Genomic DNA, 19468 nt, shown 5'->3' on the forward strand with positions numbered 1-19468 from the left:
TGTGGGACGATTTTTTTTTATTGATGATGTCATGGCATGCGTGTCCTCATCCTATTGGGATGGTATTAATGTAAAGTTTTTGTTTTTTATGGTAGGAATGTTAAATAAGTGACTTAAATGGCAATTGATGTAATTGGAGTCTAATTCTTGGTAGTTTTGTTATTTTCTCTATTTTTTATTGAATGATTACTAATATTTTAAAAAGATTGATAAGAATTTCAATCTCTATCTTTATCAAAACTTAAGAAATCTAATGTTTATAAGTTATCCTTATTAATACACATTACAGTCTTTGAATTTTAACAAAAGAATATAATTTTTTTTTTTTTTGCTTTTAGATATTTTTCTGTTTGCTTTTGATAGTTTTTTTATCTTATTTTTTGTTGTCCGAAATATAATATTCAAATTCAAGTTCTAAAAATATTTTTATCAGAAATAGTAAGTGATAGTGATAACTGATAAGAAAGGGTCAACATTATTAATTACTACAATAGTGGTTTATGGGCAATTCAAAAGAATTTTAACATTAGTGACATATTAAAAACTCCTTTTATATTTCCAATAGTAATTACTAATTATTAGTAAACCTAATGAAAAATAATGAACTACGTAATGGATGTCATAAGCTAAAATTAATTTTCTTATTCCTTTGTATTTTGAATCTTATAAAAATAAAATTAATCAACCAAAAAATCTAAATAAGTAAAATAATCAAATTAATTGTTAATTAATGGTAAATTTGTTACCATGTGTGAAATATTTAATATAAGGTCATAAATTATCAATAATTATGTCAAACCACATTTATTATCAATAATTTCTTAATTTTTAAGCATATAATAAATTATATCGAATAATATTTTTTTCTTAATTAGAATAATTTTTATTTTTATTTTGGGTTTATTGTTGAATACCAAACAAAAAGAAACAATGTAACAATTATAAAGTACATATAATACAAAATTGGTTTAGGAAGTGACATTGATTACGATATTAATTTACTTTATTCAACATATCATTTTAAATACAATTACTAAATAATTATGATAGTTAATGATGGTAATTGTACTTTCTTATTCTATATATGATTTTTTTTGTTTCTCTATTTCTGAATTTTAGTTACCTTTTATTTTTCACACACAAAAAAAAGAATTTAATACATAGCATAATTAATTAATTTAATATATTATTTATTTTAATCCATAACCAAAACATTTAGTGTTAATAAGCGAAGCAACATCAAATAAGATACAAATAATTTTACTAAATTATATTAGCAAATCAACTAATACCATCCCATCATACAAACAGGAAGAAGCAATTTAGAAGAAAACAAATGTTATCCAATTAGATTAAAAAAAAATAATTAATGTATTAAATTTGTCAATTTTTACCACATCAATTAACAATAAATATTTTAGCATTTTCTAAAGATAACTATTATCAAAATATTATAGCAATTTAAAGAAAAAAAAACATCATAAAATTTGATTAGAAAACAATTAGTACTTAAAATTCATCAATTTTTTCATACTAATTAAAAAGAAATTGTTTAGTGATTTTTAAGAAACAAATGTTATCAAATATGATTAGAAAATCAATCGATATATTAAATTATCCAATATTACCATATAAATTAAAAATAAATTTAAAGAAATTTAAGAGAGAGAATATTGACAAATTAGATTAACTAATCAATTTAATCTAATCATACTCGTTTATAAATAAAAAAATTAACATATATGAGATGATTGTGAGAGTGTCAAGTGTCCAAAAAAATCGATCTTGCTATACTAATCTAAAAGAAACGGTATAAAAATATCAATAGATAAATAAATATATATGAGAATTATAATAATGCCTAATGTGAATCAAAGAAAATACTAATTGATAACAAAAGATTAAAATATTAAAATTTTAAAAGACGAAAGACGATGATAAAACCTTGTGATTTTATTCATTATATTGAGCAAGTCTTTTTAATGTCTGCATAAAATTGTTAGTTAGAACATAATATTTGAATGATAGAATAAAAAAAATCAGAACTCAAGAAATGTAAAACTAAAAACAATTATAGTGAGTAAGAGAAAACTTACACTTAAAAAGAAAAGAGAGAAAACTTGCCTGAAATTTTTGTAGATCTTAATTAAAGAAAAAAAGTATGAATATATATAGAAAAATGGTGATATGAGTGTATATTAAAAGATTTTTTAATATCAATGAATGCATTAAATATGATAATTACTCCTACGTTTTTTTTATCAAAAGCATAACTCCTACTCCCTCCGTCCCATAAAGATAGAAAAAGTACCACCTTTTTTTGTCCCATAAAAATAGAAAAAGTAGAGTTAGTTAAGTCAAAAATTATCAAAATACCCCTACATGCTTATTATAAAACATTAAATGCATATTTTGAAAAGATAAACAAATGAATTGTAAGTGCTATAATTAGTAGAGTGGTTTTGGGAAATGTACATAACTAATAAAGTACAAAGGGTAATTTAGACAAATTATCACAAATTACCTATAAATAACTACTTTCTTAATTCTTGTAAAATGGGTACTTTTTCTATCTTTACGGGACGGATGGAGTATTTTTTTATGAGCTATTCAATTTATTAACTTTTGAATTCTCTTGGTTTAAAGTCCCAGGTCACTAAAATATTACTCCCTCCGTTCCGTAAAGATAGAAAAAGTAGCCACTTTTTTTGTCCCATAAAAATAAAAAAAGTGATGTAAGTTAGATATAAAATTATTAAAATACCCTTAGAATTGATTATATCAATATTAATTAATTTATAGTTCCAATGTGTGACTTTAAACATATGAAATTTCACTGGACAATATTTATGTAGTGACTTTGGTTTTTGTAAACCATTAGAAAAATAAAAGGGTAATCTAGAAATTTTAACACAAATTAACTATAACTAACTAACTTCTTAATTCTTGTGAAAATGCAATTTTTTCTATCTTTACGGGACAGAGGGAGTATTAATTTTTTTTATATGTAATTGAATAAATTGGTTGTTACCTTACTTACTATCAAGGCTTAATTCCTTAAAAAACCCTCACCTTGCATTTTTTTTTCGTTTATACCCTGACCTTGTAAAAACACCATTTGTACCCAATTTTGAGTTTTTATGTTTCATCTCTACCCAAAAGCATTAAATTGTACTCTTTTCATTTGAAAAAAAGTTTAAAACAATCCTTCATTTTTAACTTATATACGAATTAGATATTAATGTTATCAATAGTACAAAAATACCATCTTTTTCAAAAAATTAAAAATAATTATATTTTTTTTTTAATTTTTTTAAAAAATATTTCGAATTTTTTTTAATTTTTTAAAAATATTTCCGACAAAAAAAATTAAAAATAATAATAATTTTTTTTAATTTTTTATTATTTTATCAAATTAAAAAAATTAATTAATTATTTGGATGTATTTGATTATTTTGTAAGTTTAAGGATTTATTTGTATATTTTAAAATAGAAAAAAGTATGTTTTAGACTCTTTTCCAAATGAAAAAAAGTACAATTTAATGCTTTTGGGTAGAGATGAAACATAAAAACCCAAAATTGGGTACAAATGGTGTTTTTACAAGATCAGGGTATAAACGAAGAAAAAGTACAAGGTGGGGTTTTTTTTAAGGAATTAAGCCTACTATCAACCTATTATAGAAATACATTTTTCAAACTTCTTTTGTTACCTAATGATTTTATTAATGACGTTTTATTATAGTATTTTTTTTTACCATAATCAAGTCAATAAAGTTAACGTAATAGTTGGGTTAGCATATCTTTTTATGTAATGGTTTAATATAAATTTTTGTTATTAATAAATATAGATGGAATAATGTAAAAATAAAAAATAAAAAATAATATGAATATAGACAAATAAGTAAACAACAATATAATTATTAAGGCAATTATAATGGTATGCACGCATTTAAGTTAATATTATTTGAAAATTATATAAATACTTTAGAATGTAAACAAACTATTTATGGAAAAATATTTAATTGAATCCAATATGCATATATTGCTTTTACAATTTACATAGTAAAACATATTAATAATGAGAGCATTAATGTTAGAATTAGAAGCAAAAGAAATAAATTAAAAAAAAATATGTATGAAAGTTACCACATAAATGATTAGCCTATTATTATTAATATTTTTATTTCTAAATCAAACTACCAATTTATGATAAAGATTAATAATTCAATCAATGCATAATTATTAAATTGTGAGAATAATGACTAAAGCAATTAAAGTAATATACTTTTAGGACGAATAAGAATATGCCAAATGTCAACGTATCAAACCATGGGAAAAAATATCCTGCTTTATATATATATATAGTAGATTGTGACTAGTTTACTTTTTAAGCTAATGACATTAAATGATAAAATTTAAATAAAGATAATATGAAAAAATTAACACTTTCAATTGTGATTTACAAGGAATATGAACAACTATTTGGGACCAAAAAAGAGAAGAACGTGGACTATTATTTTGTGACGGATGGAGTAATAAATTTATGTATTTTATAAATATCGTTAAAAAGAGACGAAGTCTTTTTATTATTATTGAAATGTAAAAAAATATTTACATGTACAAAAAGTAATATTATGTGATTACTTGATCAACTTAAAAAATTTATTTTTTTTAAATTTTATCGTTTTACGAATATATTATCAAAATTAAAAAAAAATATTTTTTAGAATTTTATGACAGTATACATTTATTCCACGTGCTTATAAACATTTATACTAGAAATAACATAGTTGAAAATTAAGTAATTGTATTTTTAAGGAGGTTAAATAGGTAAAAAAATTAAAAATTTAAATGTCTAATAGGAAAAAATAGCTTAAGGTTACATAAAATAACGATTTAATTCCTTAAAAAAAACCCACCTTGTATTTTTTTCATTTATACCATTGTAATATTCCAAAATATTTAAGTATTTAATTTGGACCACGTGTCCAGTGTTGCATAGCCGAAGCAGCGATATCGAAAGGATTTCCGAGAAATTAAGATAAGTATAAAGTTTTAGCAGGACGGTTTTGAAAAAAAAGATTATTGCGAGGAATTTAATATTATATTTCAATTCTAAAGTTAGAATTGGAATTAGAAGGAAAAATGTTAAGAAAAGCTCGAAATAAGGTACATGGACTAAAGTGGTAATTTAGCCACTACGACTTAAAATGGAAGTTATTTCGCCAAGGTCCGCGAAATGTTTTATAGTATATGTGGTAAAAGTTTCGGGTCAATCGGAGACCTTTTAAAATTTGGACGCGGATACGTTTTGGGCTAAATTGTAACTTTTGAAAAGTTCAAGGGCCAAAACGTAAATTAACCAAATAAATCTCGAGAATAGTAATTAAAAGATTATTGACGGGAAATAATAATTATGGATTAGTATTATTTATTTGGATATAAATAATACGTAAGTAATTGAGTTAAAAGAATAATTTAACCGTTTGGTTAAATTAGAAAGTTTAAAAGAGAATTGGTTTAAGTTAAAGAAATAAAGGATCAAAATGGACAATTAGCCAATTATGTATATATGAATTGGTAAGGAATCAAATGATTCCAGATGAAAGGGGAAGGAGCAGAAGGAAAATGGCGATCGATACGTTCCGCCGCCGTTTCGCCGTTTCTCGCTCAAATCGCGAGTTCTTTATATCGATTCGTTCAGAATTCGATTCTCTATCATCACTAAGCTTCAAATCGAGGTAAGCTTAACGTTTTTATTATGAGAATTGATAAATAAGAGTTATTTTGTTTTAACGAATTAAACGAATAGTAATCGCGTTTCTTTTGGCGTTTTTGATGAAATTTGAAGTGGTTATTAATGGAAATCATGTTAGAATCGACTTTGGACGTTTAAGCACGTCGGAAATGGCCCGGGGAATGAACCCCGGGGCTGCACATCGGCAGCCGTTTGCTGCACGAACGTGCAGTACACGTTCGTGTAGCATACTGCACGAACGTGCAGCACACGTTCGTGTAGCAGACTGCACGAACGTGCAGCACACGTTCGTGTAGCAGACTGCACGAACGTGCAGCACACGAACGTGCAGCAGACTACACGAACGTGGAGCACACGAACGTGCAGCGTACTACACGCTGCACACTGCTGCACGAACGTGCAGTCCTTCGCCAAAGGGGGATTTTCGAATCGGGCCTTCTGGGCCCTGACGCGACGCGGAAACTTGATTTCAGACAGTTTCAGGTCGCATAAACAATCACGATTCGATTGAATATCAAAACATAAACTAGGACGTTTAAAAGAGAGGTGTGACTAAGAGAAAGTTGAGAGTCGTATTTGAGATACGATCGTGATAACCTAAGTTTATAACTTAGGGTTTTGAAACTAAACCTACGTTTACGGATTTAACGTATAGGTCACCCGAATAAGTAACTGGCGTATCGGTGAAATACCGGATCGACGAGCCAGAATAGCTAAGGGATAGAACGACGCATGGAGCTTACGCTTGCGGGATTATAATAGTGCAATTTTGGATAGCGGTCACTGCGAGTGGCAATTTACTTTCGCGTATTATTATTATAAAAGTTATTTTCATATATTACGAATATTATTATTATATACATTGTATCTATATGATTTGTTCATATAAGATATTATGTTTGATGAGTTTGATTATATGTACGTTCTTGTATTCATTGTTGGAAGATAAGTGTCTAATGTGCGGTCCAAAGAGACCAACTACCTATTGGGTGTCAATAGGCTGTATGATCATTGGTGAGTCAGTCTAGAGTACCTGACTTTATGATTAAGAATTAATATATGTCTATGCATAATATATTATGAATTCGATACGAGAGTGAACTCGGCTACGGTGTAGTCTGGAAGTCCCCGTATCTAGTGGGCTGGGCCCACCAGTGGCTGGGCCACCAGTGAGTTGGACTCACACTTTATGATTTCGATACGAGTGAGCACTCGGCTACGGTGTAGTCTGGAAGTCCCCGTATCTAGTGAGTTGGACTCACACTTTTGAAATTAATAATGTTTGCTTATATCATAAACTTATATATGTATTCAGCGTGTAACGCTATATTTTGATAATACCATAAGTAACTTGCAAACTCACTCAGTATTTTCCCAAATACTGACCCCTCACTCTAATGTTTGCAGGTAGACGGAGTCAGATCAGACAAATCATTTCCATTGTGCCAGAAGTCATTGGACTTGCACAAGCATGAGTTCATAGAGCTGCAGTAGTCAGTAGATGTCAGTATTAGATAGACATTTGGATTTCAAATAGTTAGTTTTGAATGTAAACTTTAATATGATATTTTAATATCTACAATTATATTATTTAAAAGAGTTTTCTAAAAAGGTTTATATATGATATTATAATTTTAAATGCGAAAAATTAATAGTGGTTTTAGGCTTGCTACGGGTTTCGGAGCTACCACTCCCATTCCCTAGCGCCTGTCTCGGCTCAATAATTTGGGTCGTGACAACCATGACCTTGTAAAAACACCATTTGTACCCAATTTTAAGTTTTTATGTTTCATCTCTACCCAAAAGCATTAAATTGTACCCTTTTCATTTGAAACAGAGTTTAAAACAATCTTTCATTTTTAACTTATATACTAATTAAATATTAATATTATTAACAGTACAAAAATACCATCTTCTTCAAAAAAATTAAAAATAATAATAATTTTTTTTATTTTTTTAAAAATATTTCCGAATTTTTTTTTAATTTTTTTAATTTTTTTAAATTTTTCTAAAAAATATTTCCGACAAAAAAATTAAAAATAATAATAATTTTTTAAAATTTTTATTTTATTTTATAAAATTAAAAAAATCAATTAATTATTTGGATGTATTTAATTATTTTTTAAGTTTAAGGATTTATTTGTATTTTTAAAAATAGAAAAAAGTATGTTTTAAACTCTTTTCCAAATGAAAAGAGTACAATTTAATGCTTTTGGGTAGGGACGAAACATAAAAACCTAAAATTGAGTACAAATGGTGTTTTTATAAGGTCAGGGTATAAACGAAAAAAAAAATGCAAGGTAGTGATTTTTTAAAGAATTAAGCCTAAAATAAATAGTACTTTAAATGTTATATTATGCATTTTAGTTATGTTTCACGTAATTCACGGCGTTTGAATATATGCGAATTGCCACGTTAGGAAAAAAAAGATGAGATCAGCAAAAAAATTGAAATCTAAAAGGTTAAACAAAAGAAAATTGAAAGACAAGAGGTTAAATAAATAACGAAAAAAAATTACAAAAATAACGAATATAGTGGTATATTTCAAGAGTTAAACTATGTTTACACTTTGAAAAACAGAAATTATTCATCTTTTCTTATTAATACTAGTACATCTTTTTATTTTTACAGTATCTAAATTGACTAAATGCAGTTTCTAAAAAAATAATAATAATAATTATATGTAACTAATAGTAAATGATTATAGAGCCTTAATTATATAATCAATTAATGACAAATTAGTAGAGGCTATTTAGTCAAAGTGTCTGTTCCCATTCCTCATCTCTAATTCTCTGGCAGTACTTTTTTTTTAAGCCCAGCCGGTTTTCAAGGCTTCGCCCTGACTAATCCGGATCCGACCCGCGTCGTGCACCTGGCATGGTGGGTGAGTCTGCCAGTGAGAATTTTCTGCATTCACAAGGACTCGAACCCGAGACCTTGCTTAAGCGATACCAAGCCGCTTACCACTTGGACCAACTCCCATTGGTTCTCTGACAGTATTTTTATATATAATATAAATTACTTACAAAAATTGTTTTATAACCCATTTATTTAATCTATTTTCTCTAATTCTTTTTATGTGATAAAATTTTATTTGTCCAATTTCCATCTAAAAATTTATATTTCAAAAATTAAAATTTAATTCATCCGCTATTTAATTGCTACGTTAGACTGTACAAAAAAATGAGTTATACAATACTGTTCTTTTTTCCGGTATATATCCATGAGGTATTTTGAACGAATCTCAACTATAAAACGCTATTTTTTAAACTTTTCATTCAGATTAATATCCATTTAAATAGTGTAATTTTCTTATGAAAGCTAGACTCTGACCCCAAATTTTAAACAGCTGTATACATGAGTATGTCTTGAATTCACGACCTCGCATTATTCATTGTTTTATTATGAAATATCCTCGCATGTATATTAAAGAAATATATATTTCAATATTCACAAAAAGAGAAAAACATGGTTCTTTCTGTAAATGTGAATCAAAATAGTTTACATTTCTAGAAAAATTATAACTAGAAGAATAATCTTCATATTTAAAATATTGTTTATAGTACATGAAAATATAGTTGTGTTAGAAAAAACTACAGAATAGAAAATAAAAATTACTCTGAGTTGAGTCCTATAAATATTATATTATTTTAAGTATAAAATTGTTCCATTATGAAGCAAGTTATCCAAAATTTACTTAATTACAATTTTTTTAAATTAACAATAAAAATAGAAAAAAAAGAATGACAATTTTAAATTAATTTTGTTTGTCAAAGAATCAACTTCATTAAATGAAAACCGATATAGATACGAATAGAAAATGACTCTTCAATACTAATGAATAAGTCATTTCATAATTAAATAATGATAATTGCAAAACAGTCCTCAACAAGGGCTTTTTTAACCACTGAAAGCCATTCAATTAAAATTTAATTTTTGAAAATCGAAAAACTAGGTCAAGGATATCAACTAAAACTATTTCAACATATTTTGTCATTAGTGTTGGAGGAATGTATTGCATTCATAAGAATCTCGCAATCTTATTCAAAAGTTAGACGATGATATTATTTGAAATCAAATATTTCTCCATTGATGTTTGTAGTCCTAGTGTCTTCACCACCATTAGTTATGTAATCCTAAAAAATTGTCGTACCTATAACACAAATAAAAAAGTCAAATTGAAGTAAAAATAAAATAAAATAAAATAACCATCCATTAAAATAGGTTTATAGTTACTTTATTTAAAAAAAATATTACTTTATCCACTTATCACTATATTATAATGACATACATTTAATAGTAAAATAGATAAAGTAAATTAAATATAAAATAACTATAAAAACAGTTATAAAATTTAAATTTTGTAATTTAGTGCTATATAAGATAAATTGTATATGAAAATATTACTGGACGATCGAAAATCCTAATATATTTACAGTATCAAAAATTGGTGAAAAGATTAATTAATTTTAGATATAAGACCAATAAAACTGTCCATGATAAGACACGAATCAACGGTTGCATGATAAAATGGGCTAATGAATTTGAATATTTCCTTTTTACTTCACATATATACTTTTGAAGCAATATGAAAAACCAATATCTTATCAATGAAAACATTTATTGCTTTTTATCAGTTTTAAGTAATTTTTGTAATTTCATTATCTTAGATTCTTAGGTCGATTGAACGAGTTTTATTTACGGCATTTAATTGATTCAATTAAATATTATTTTATTCTCGTAACAACCATTGAATAATTATATGTTTGTCGTGGGAAATTCTTACCTAAATCTGGTCCATGAATTTTTCATGCAACTATCCAATGAGGTGTGAGAAAATCTAACACAATTTTCTCTCTTTTCTTATTATTTTTTCTTTATTCTCATTTTTCTAACATCTCATTTGATAGGTTCATGAATTTTTCATGGACCGGATAAGAATTTCTCGTTTCTTGTTGTATTTGTTTAATTCAATTTATGAATTTGATTTCATTAAACAGCCATTCAATAATTATCATGTGAGCAAAATTTAATATATTCAATTAAAATGATTTTGCTACAACTAAATTTTAATTTCTAAAATCAAATTATTTTTCTTGTAATGATAAAAATTGATAAATACTTGAATACTTTTTGCATATGACGAGCTAGAACAAGTTTAGGGTTGCAAGTGAACCGAATTTTATGGTGTTCATTGTTCGGTTCATGTTCATCTCGTACTAACAGCTAAACAAATGAGCCCGCGAACGAGCTCTTTAAGGCACTAAACGAGTTAAACGATCGAATACGAATACAAACTGAAATTACATGGTTTTTTTTTATCAAAACAACATAACGATGTTTAAAACAATATAGTTTTAACATATTAAAAATAATTTTATAGTTAATTTAAATACGACTAGTTAGTTTGCGAACTTTCTATCGAGTTCCTATACTAGCCAATTCGTAAACCCTTTATCGAGCTCCCATACGAACTTGTTCACAAACTTTAATCGAGCCCGTCCTGAACAAGTAAACAAGCTCTTTAAGGCACTAAGCGAGTTAAACGAACGAATATGAATATAAACTGAAATTACATTGTTTTTTTTATCAAAACAACACAATGTTGTTTAAAACAATATAGTTTTAATATATTAAAAAAAATATTTAATCTCAATACAACTAGTTAGTTTACGAACTCTCTATCGAGTTCCTATACTAGCCAATTCGTGAACCCTTTATCGAGTTCACTTCCGAACCTGTTCACAAACTTTACTCAAGCCCGTCCAGAACAAGTAAACGAGCTATTCATGAACGTAAACGAGCTGAACACTCGTTCAAATAAATGAATATAAAATCAAATTCGACCTTAATTTGTTTATAATACAAATGAATATAAACCGAACTTTTATCGAGCCGAATGTCGAGTAGCTCGGTTCGTTTGTAGAACAACAATGTGCATTCCTTATGATTTGGTTAATAAATTAAGTCCTAAAATTTAATTCCTTTCCTATTACTACCATCATAACGTTTTCAAAAACTTAATTAGGAAAACAAAGGGATAAAATTATTACAAAGATTTTTTCATAGCTCGGAATCTCCATACTCTACTACTAATGTCCACAACAAGAAAATACCCCCTCCAATCAATAAATTCCACGTAATAACCAAAACTCGATTTTAAATACAAACACAAAGCTATGATTTGCTAACGTGCGCACTTCGGTAGCTGTGCGCACCGTCTCTACCGCACACAAAACATAACACACAATTTACACATACACCCACCACCATCGATTTTCTCTTTACCCTTCTCTTCCATCAAATTATTTCTTTTGGTTTTTTTCTTTTTGTTTTGTTTCACTTTAATCCTTCCCCAATTTGTTTTTTTGACTTTGGATTAACTTTTAGAATTTTTCAGATTTTTTTTCCAGATTTTCAGTTCATCTTATTATAGAGGTATGATTTTTATTGCTTGGATGTTGTATTGGGCTGATGTTCAGTTTGAAATTTAATTTATGGTGTTCTTGAAAGTTTGGTTGGTTTTGTTTGGTTTTGTGTTGGTGGTGCATTTGGTTAATTTGAATCGTCGTCTGTGTTTTTGTTTGATGATCATGTTTTGGATTGGGTTTAATTTGTGTTAGTTTCAAGTCTCTGATTAAGTTGAATTTTTTTGTTGGTTGATTGTGGGTTTTTGATTAGATGATTTTTAATTGATTTTGTGTTGTTTCTTGGTGTTTTGATTTTTGTTTTGAAGTTGTTGGGTTTATTGGAACTTAGTTGAATTTGTTTGATTGTTAAATTTTGATGAATTAATTTAAGTTGCAATGTAGTCCTTGTGAATCAGTTGTTTATGTTGGATTTATGATGCTGCAAAGTAGAGAATTTTTGTTCAATTTGATAACTTTATTGGTGGATCATGTGTGGGCATTTTGTTTAATCTTAACTTTTAGATTAATCATATGTGCTAGTTCTTAATAGAAGTAGCACTTTTGTAACTAGAAATCTAATTAAATGTTATTATTGGAATTTGGAAATGCATGTATGAGTCTTGATGATAGAAAGTATAGATTCGGCTCGAGAGGCTTTTTAATATTATGAAGCAATGCCTTTTCGAAGATCTATTCTTTGGTTATCTACATTGATTGTTTCTGGTTCTAATGGCTGCTGTCTTATTTTAATCTTTCTCAAATTTAATTATCATTACTAGGTTCTTGGTTTCCTGACTTATGGATTCCTAAGCTTTTTTGAGGGGGGAATCTGATCTTGATTTGCCTTTAATTTTGTAAACTAGGGATAGTTTCTTTGGCTGTTTAACTTGATATCTGAAATTAGTCCTTAAGAAAAAATGAAATTGTATCTATAAGTAGGCAAGTTCGAACTTGATTTTCTGGTGCAATTGCTTTTCCTTTTTCTTTAAAACTTTTTAACTATATTATCGTCCTTACTTTATTTTATCTTATGTTTTTAGAGGATTATTGTGTGAATCTATTTGGACTGTAAGATAGCAGTAAGTCAACTTTTGCATGGGAAAATAATGCAAGATTTGCAAGTCGGAGTTCGACGATCACAGAGGGTCAAGCAAAACCAGTCTCCTGCTGGTTTAGTTCCATCTGTTCGCCGTGGCACAGGAAAAGGTAACGGTTCCAGAGCTTCAGTCTCTTGAAATCACATCTACTGTCCTGTTGACTGAGTATTTCTTTGTGCAACCCTTGTGCCAGCTGGTCGAGGTAGAGGCTCTAGAGCAATGAACCAAGATAAAAATGCAAAGCTTTTAGGTGCTGGAGCACATGGCCGAGGTCGTGCAGGTTTAGACTTCCCAGCAAGACAGGCAGTTGATAAAAGTGCAGAAAAACTGGCTGCTGGTGAGGAGGAAGGAAGTACAAGTCCCCTTCCTGAGAGGGTACTTATCTTCTTGTTATGGTCTTGGAATTTTTTGGTTTTCCACTAATGTCTTGTAATTGGAGCATTAAACTTCATTGTTGTTGTTGTTAATTGGCAATTGCTCCTTTATCCTTGGCTATGAGATTGTTTTACGTGCAGTCTTGGACATTTATTATATAATACACAATTGCAAATGGGTACATAGTAAATGCATAAGTAAGCAGACTGCCATGAAAAGTAACTGCATTATGATTTCTTATTTGGAAGGCATGCTATTCTCAGCTTCAGATGGAAGTTTCCTAACATTAATTTGTTGATGTGTATGGCTGCCTTTGTTTCTTCTGAGTCTGAGCTTTACTGGTCATCAAAGACACTTGCTTGCCTATCTTATCGATTCTCATCTTTTGATTTACATATATCCATTTTTTTAAAGGAAATAAGGCCAGGAAGAATTTGTAGTAAATCTGGTCTTACTGTATCACATATTGTAAAATGTTATCAAAGACATTGTGGGAAATCTATGATCTAGTAAGTATGACATTGTGAATCATATAATGCTAGCAATAACTTTTTATAGAATTCTCTTCTTGATATTCATTTATTACAGCTGTATATCTTATGTAATGTGCTCATGTATTTTATCATCTTCTTAGGTACAACTTGGCCACTCCCCTGTCTACAAGTTGGACAGAAAGCTGGGGAAAGGGGGCTTTGGTCAAGTTTTTGTTGGCAGAAGGATATCTGGTGGTGCAGGGCGTTCTGGGCCTGATGCTGTTGAGGTTTGTGTCTTAACGCACTTTGGTCAACTTTTCTAATTTAAGGAGGCTGATGGAATCATTAGTGAGAGTTTCATGTTTTATTATGTAGCTTGCCCTGAAATTTGAGCACCGAAATAGCAAAGGGTGCAGTTACGGCCCTCCTTATGAGTGGCAGGTGTACAGGTACACAAGATTCTTATTCTTACTATTATTTTGAACTCCAAATTCCATGCCCTAACTAGTGTTTCTGTTTAATTTGTTTTCTAAAGCACTCTCAATGGTTGTTATGGGCTTCCATTGGTTCATTATAAAGGTCAACAAGGAGACTACTATATCCTTGTAAGTTCTTCCACTTACTTTTTCTGTGATGTCTTTGTTGTTATGCATTGTAAGTTGTAACATGTAATTGTCCTTGATTGATATTTGGAGTTTGTGATTTTAGGTGATGGACATGCTCGGCCCAAGCCTTTGGGATGTTTGGAACTCTAATAGCCAGACGTACGTGACTAAACTATTCCAACATGCCCACTTCCTCTAAAAAATGCCAAAGTTTTCACAAACTATAATTTGACTTTTAATTCTTATTTTTTTGTGTTTATACTTTGCTTGTGGTGCAGGTTGTCAGAACAGATGGTTGCTTGTATAGCAGTGGAGGCGATATCAATTCTAGAACAGCTCCACTTAAGAGGGTGTGTTTGAGATTATTATATATTGGCTATGTGCATGACTCCCTCTGTCTCTCTCCTTTTAGTCATACCAATCACTTTTCTCTCTCTGTATTTGTCTTTCAGGTTTGTTCATGGGGATGTTAAGCCGGAGAACTTTTTGCTTGGCCAGCCCGGTACACCTACTGAGAAGAAGTTATACCTAATTGATCTTGGTTTGGGTACGCCTTCTTATATGGGCTAACTTCAACACCTTTCAGTTCTTGTATTATTGATAGCTAATGGTATAAGAATTGTGAACTTTTTATTGTTTAATTTTAGCTTCGAGATGGAAGGATTCCACTTCTGGTCGTCATGTCAATTATGACCAAAAGCCTGATGTTTTCAGGTAAAATATTTCATTTAAAGGTATTTTTGCACATTTGGCTCATTCTTTTGCTACTCGTCAACTCAAGGAAGGAGTTAATTCTTGCTTTGGTTTGGATATGGAGTAATTGATATATATTTGACGACGATGTCATGATTTGGCTTCCTTATTGTGCTTCGTGTATCTTTCCCATGTGCAGCCAGTTTTGCTTGGCTGCATAATCTATTATATTTGTCCTCTGTTAAAACTCTTAACAGTGTGGTTTCTAAATTGGTGGTTCCTTTACACTTGATACATATCTGAAAAAGGAGCATATGTTTAATTTTTTGACAGGGGAACTGTACGCTATGCTAGTGTACATGCTCATTTGGGTAGGACAGGAAGCCGAAGGGATGATCTTGAGTCCCTAGCTTATACTCTCATATTCCTCCTTAAAGGAAAGCTTCCTTGGCAAGGTTATGCTGTAAGTTTCTGAACCATGGTTAGATTAACATGTAGATTTTCCTGTTAGTTTGCTTTTATTTTTTTTGCTGTTTATTAATTGGCGTGTCCTTGAGATGCAGGGAGAAAATAAAGGATTTCTTGTTTGTAAGAAGAAGATGGGAACTTCTCCTGAAATGCTTTGTTTCTTGTGTCCTCCTCCTTTTCAACAATTTCATGAAATGGTGACAAATATGAGATTTGATGAAGAACCTAATTACGCAAAGCTCATTTCACTTTTTGACAACAGCATAGGCTTTAATGTTATATCACGCCCTATCCTAACTGATGGAGCTATGAAGGTTGTTTCCTGGTTGTTTATTCAACTTGTTAATATTGACTGATTATGTTATTGGGTGTTATTTTATTTACTATGAGTTACCATAAATGATACTTTATGAAGTATAGGTGGGTCAGAAAAGGGGACGATCATTGATCGAGTCGGAGGATGGTGGGCAACTTAGGAAGAAAGTTCGTCTTGGTACTCCAGCTACACAGTGGATCTCAGTGTATAGTTTCAGATCATCAATGAAGCAGAGGTACTCTCAAACCTTCTCTTCTTTTCAATAGTGAAAAACATTAACAGTAATTAACAAATCTTCACTGGTTGGACTTTCTGATATTTCCATCTGTGGTATTCTCATGTATGGTAAAGTGTTCTGACTCATGATACATGTGGAAAACAAATTTGTCCTTGTTATTTCTGTTCCAGTTCTCTCATTCTTTTTCTCGTCCTGCATACTGAGTATTTTGATTTTACAAAAATGTAGCCGCATATACAGTTGTTATTGAATAAAATATACCATGCCCGTATAATATTGATGCTTTGAACTGCGACCTGGTTTCTCTATTTTTTTTCCAAATTGGTGGCATCTACTTAGTGTCAGTATTAAACTCATGTTATTTTTTCACAATCTAATTGATAGTACTTATTCCAGGTATCATTATAATGTCATGGATGCAAGAATTGACCAGCACGTGGTGAAAGGAAAGGAAGATGGTTTATACATTAGCTGTGTTGCTTCATCTACAAATTTATGGGCCATTATAATGGATGCAGGAACAATGTTCACATCCCAAGTTTACGAATTATCTCACATTTTCTTACACAAGGTTGGTGTTATTGTAGTCCCTTTGGTATCTGTTATTCTAGTTCATAAATTTAGTTATGCGTTCTCTCAGTTTTTTTTTTCCTTATCATGTCATCAGGAGTGGATAATGGAACAATGGGACAAAAATTACTATATCACATCTGTTGCTGGTGCAGCTAGTGGCAGTGCCTTAGTTGTTATGTCAAAGGGTGAGGGTAACTAGATGTATATTTCCTTTTGAATTTAAATGGTAGAAAATTAGTGAAGTACTTGCAGGGAATGATGTTATAAGTAGGAAGCAAATTTTTAGAAACTATTTGCACTAGGTCTTGGCAATAGTTATTATGCTGTTGACATTTTTCAGTATTTTGTTTTGAGCATGTTAATGATTCTGATACTTGCTCTTCTGCTCTTCTACTGAAGGGACTCCTTATACTCAGCAATCCTACAAAGTCAGCGATGTATTTCCTTTTAAATGGATCAATAAGAAATGGAAAGAGGGTTTCTCTGTCACTTCAATGACCACAGCAGGTAGCAAATGGGGCATTGTGATGTCCAGGAATGCAGGTTTTCCCAGTCAGGTTGTGTCTGAATTCCAGCTGTTGTATTCAACATCAGAAAGAAAACTGCGCAAATCACTTACGTTTTTCAAAATTTTCTAGGTCGTTGAAATTGATTTCCTTTATCCTAGTGAGGGGATCCATAGAAGGTGGGAGAACGGATATCGGATTACTGCAGCTGCTGCTACAGCAGATCAAGCTGCATTTATACTTAGTGCTCCCAAGAGAAAATCACAAGATGTGGCACAAGAAACCTTGCGGACATCTGCATTTCCTAGTACTCATGTTAAGGTACATAAAGTTTGCTTCATTATTTTTTCCTTCTTTGTTTGGTACATTGTTGTGTGCCACCAATGTGTTATACTTATAAATGCTTTGTCAGTATTGCTTGCTGTCATATTTCTTAGTGGTTCATTATCATGGTACTTTGTTCGATTTGAAATGAATTAGCTGATGAATTTGGCATGTTAGATGCAATCTGTATGGTTAGGATTTTCACTGGAAAAATTATAGTCTTTTTATGCGGACTGACTTACCTTACTTTGCAATCATTTCTTCTGAGGTAAGATCTCTTGATGTGAGGTTTTGCAAAGAAACTTATGCTGGAGTTTTGCCATGGGAGGAAGCCGCTGTCTTTTCCTAAGAAAAATTCCTTCATTACCAAATGAGTGTGTTGCTTCTTTTGCGAACAATATAGATGAAGAGATTACCTTTCTTTATACTAAATTCATATTATGAATTTGTATTTTATTTTGACAGCACTTCGCATGTTTTAGACTTGAAGTAAGTTGATTATGCACGTTAATGTTTAAAGTAATAGAAATCAGGTAGTGATTCGTCTTTGTCTAAATGATAGGAAAAATGGTCAAAGAATCTGTATATTTCATCCATTTGCTATGGAAGGACAGTATCTTGAAGTTGAGGCATTGGAAAGAGAAACCATACATGCAAACAAGAAATAGGTAACAGTCATGCTGTGGCCTAACAGCTATTAGTATCGCAGCTATCGCTTAATCTCTTATCTATCTAGCGTGTTTTTTTTCTTTCGATAATATCTTTTTACAGTTATCACCTGTGTTTGGGCATCTTGTTTGATAGCATGAACCAATTCGATAATTTTAAGAAAAGAACAAGACCTTTCGGCTTGGTTTGATTTTGGTTGTGGATGCAAAAAAGTTTCAGTTAAATTTTAATATCTATACCAAATTGAAAAAACTGAACCAAACTAGACAAATCAACCAACCAATTGGTTCAGTTTGAAATTGTTTTACATGTAATTTGGTTTGGTTTGGTTTGATTTTATAAAAAGTAACATTTTCGTTCAGTTTGGTTTGGTTCGAATCAAATGCACAAGGTTTTTGATCCGTACATAAGTGTGCTGCAATTCGTATCACAACAAGAGTCTCACTTGGGTGCTTTATAAACAAATATAGGTCGGTAGTTTGCATGAAATCACCATTGGCGGGAGGTCGGTGTTATGAGTTTCGAAGAAGTCCTAAAGAAGTTTTTTTACTTTTTGAGAGTTTACCTCGTCTCACAAGACATTGGGAACCTCACGATGGCCAGCAAAACACTTAATTTCACCATGGCCATCAAAACCAGAGAATTTGTACAGTGACCTTTTATATCCGAGGAATCTTTATCATTTTGTGTTGTTGCTATCAGCTAGCTGATCATGTAAGCAGCTTGGTGGTAATATGGCAAGAAAGTTATGTTGGGAGGGCAAATATTTAAGGGGTTGCTAGAAGGTTTTTCACCCCGATTTAACGTTGTGGCTGTAATATTCATAGAAATGGGTAGCTTTGCTATCTATAATCTATTGTTGTAACATTTATTTCAAATGCAACAAAGTTAAATTTTCAGCAGTTCAATTTACTTATGAAATTATAGCAGTTTGATGATACCATATCTCTGTAATTGTAGGCT

General features: G+C 30.2%; 1 protein-coding gene across 1 annotated transcript; it reads left to right on the forward strand.

Annotated features, from left to right (window-relative positions):
- Window positions 1-11959: 11959 nt before the first annotated feature.
- LOC126667811 (casein kinase 1-like protein HD16) lies at window positions 11960-19407 on the forward strand. Its single transcript, XM_050360898.2, has 19 exons — window positions 11960-12196; window positions 13209-13374; window positions 13459-13640; window positions 14275-14400; window positions 14489-14562; window positions 14649-14718; window positions 14822-14877; window positions 14997-15068; window positions 15171-15265; window positions 15366-15432; window positions 15745-15874; window positions 15975-16193; window positions 16300-16430; window positions 16830-17004; window positions 17101-17191; window positions 17406-17563; window positions 17645-17833; window positions 18399-18504; window positions 18976-19407. The coding sequence occupies exons 2-18, from the start codon at window positions 13275-13277 to the stop codon at window positions 18456-18458; spliced, it is 1995 nt and encodes a 664-aa protein (XP_050216855.1). The 5' UTR covers window positions 11960-12196; window positions 13209-13274; the 3' UTR covers window positions 18459-18504; window positions 18976-19407.
- The last annotated feature ends 61 nt before the right edge of the window (window positions 19408-19468 follow it).

Source organism: Mercurialis annua, linkage group LG2, assembly GCF_937616625.2.
Source record: "Mercurialis annua linkage group LG2, ddMerAnnu1.2, whole genome shotgun sequence".
Lineage (NCBI taxonomy): Eukaryota > Viridiplantae > Streptophyta > Magnoliopsida > Malpighiales > Euphorbiaceae > Mercurialis > Mercurialis annua.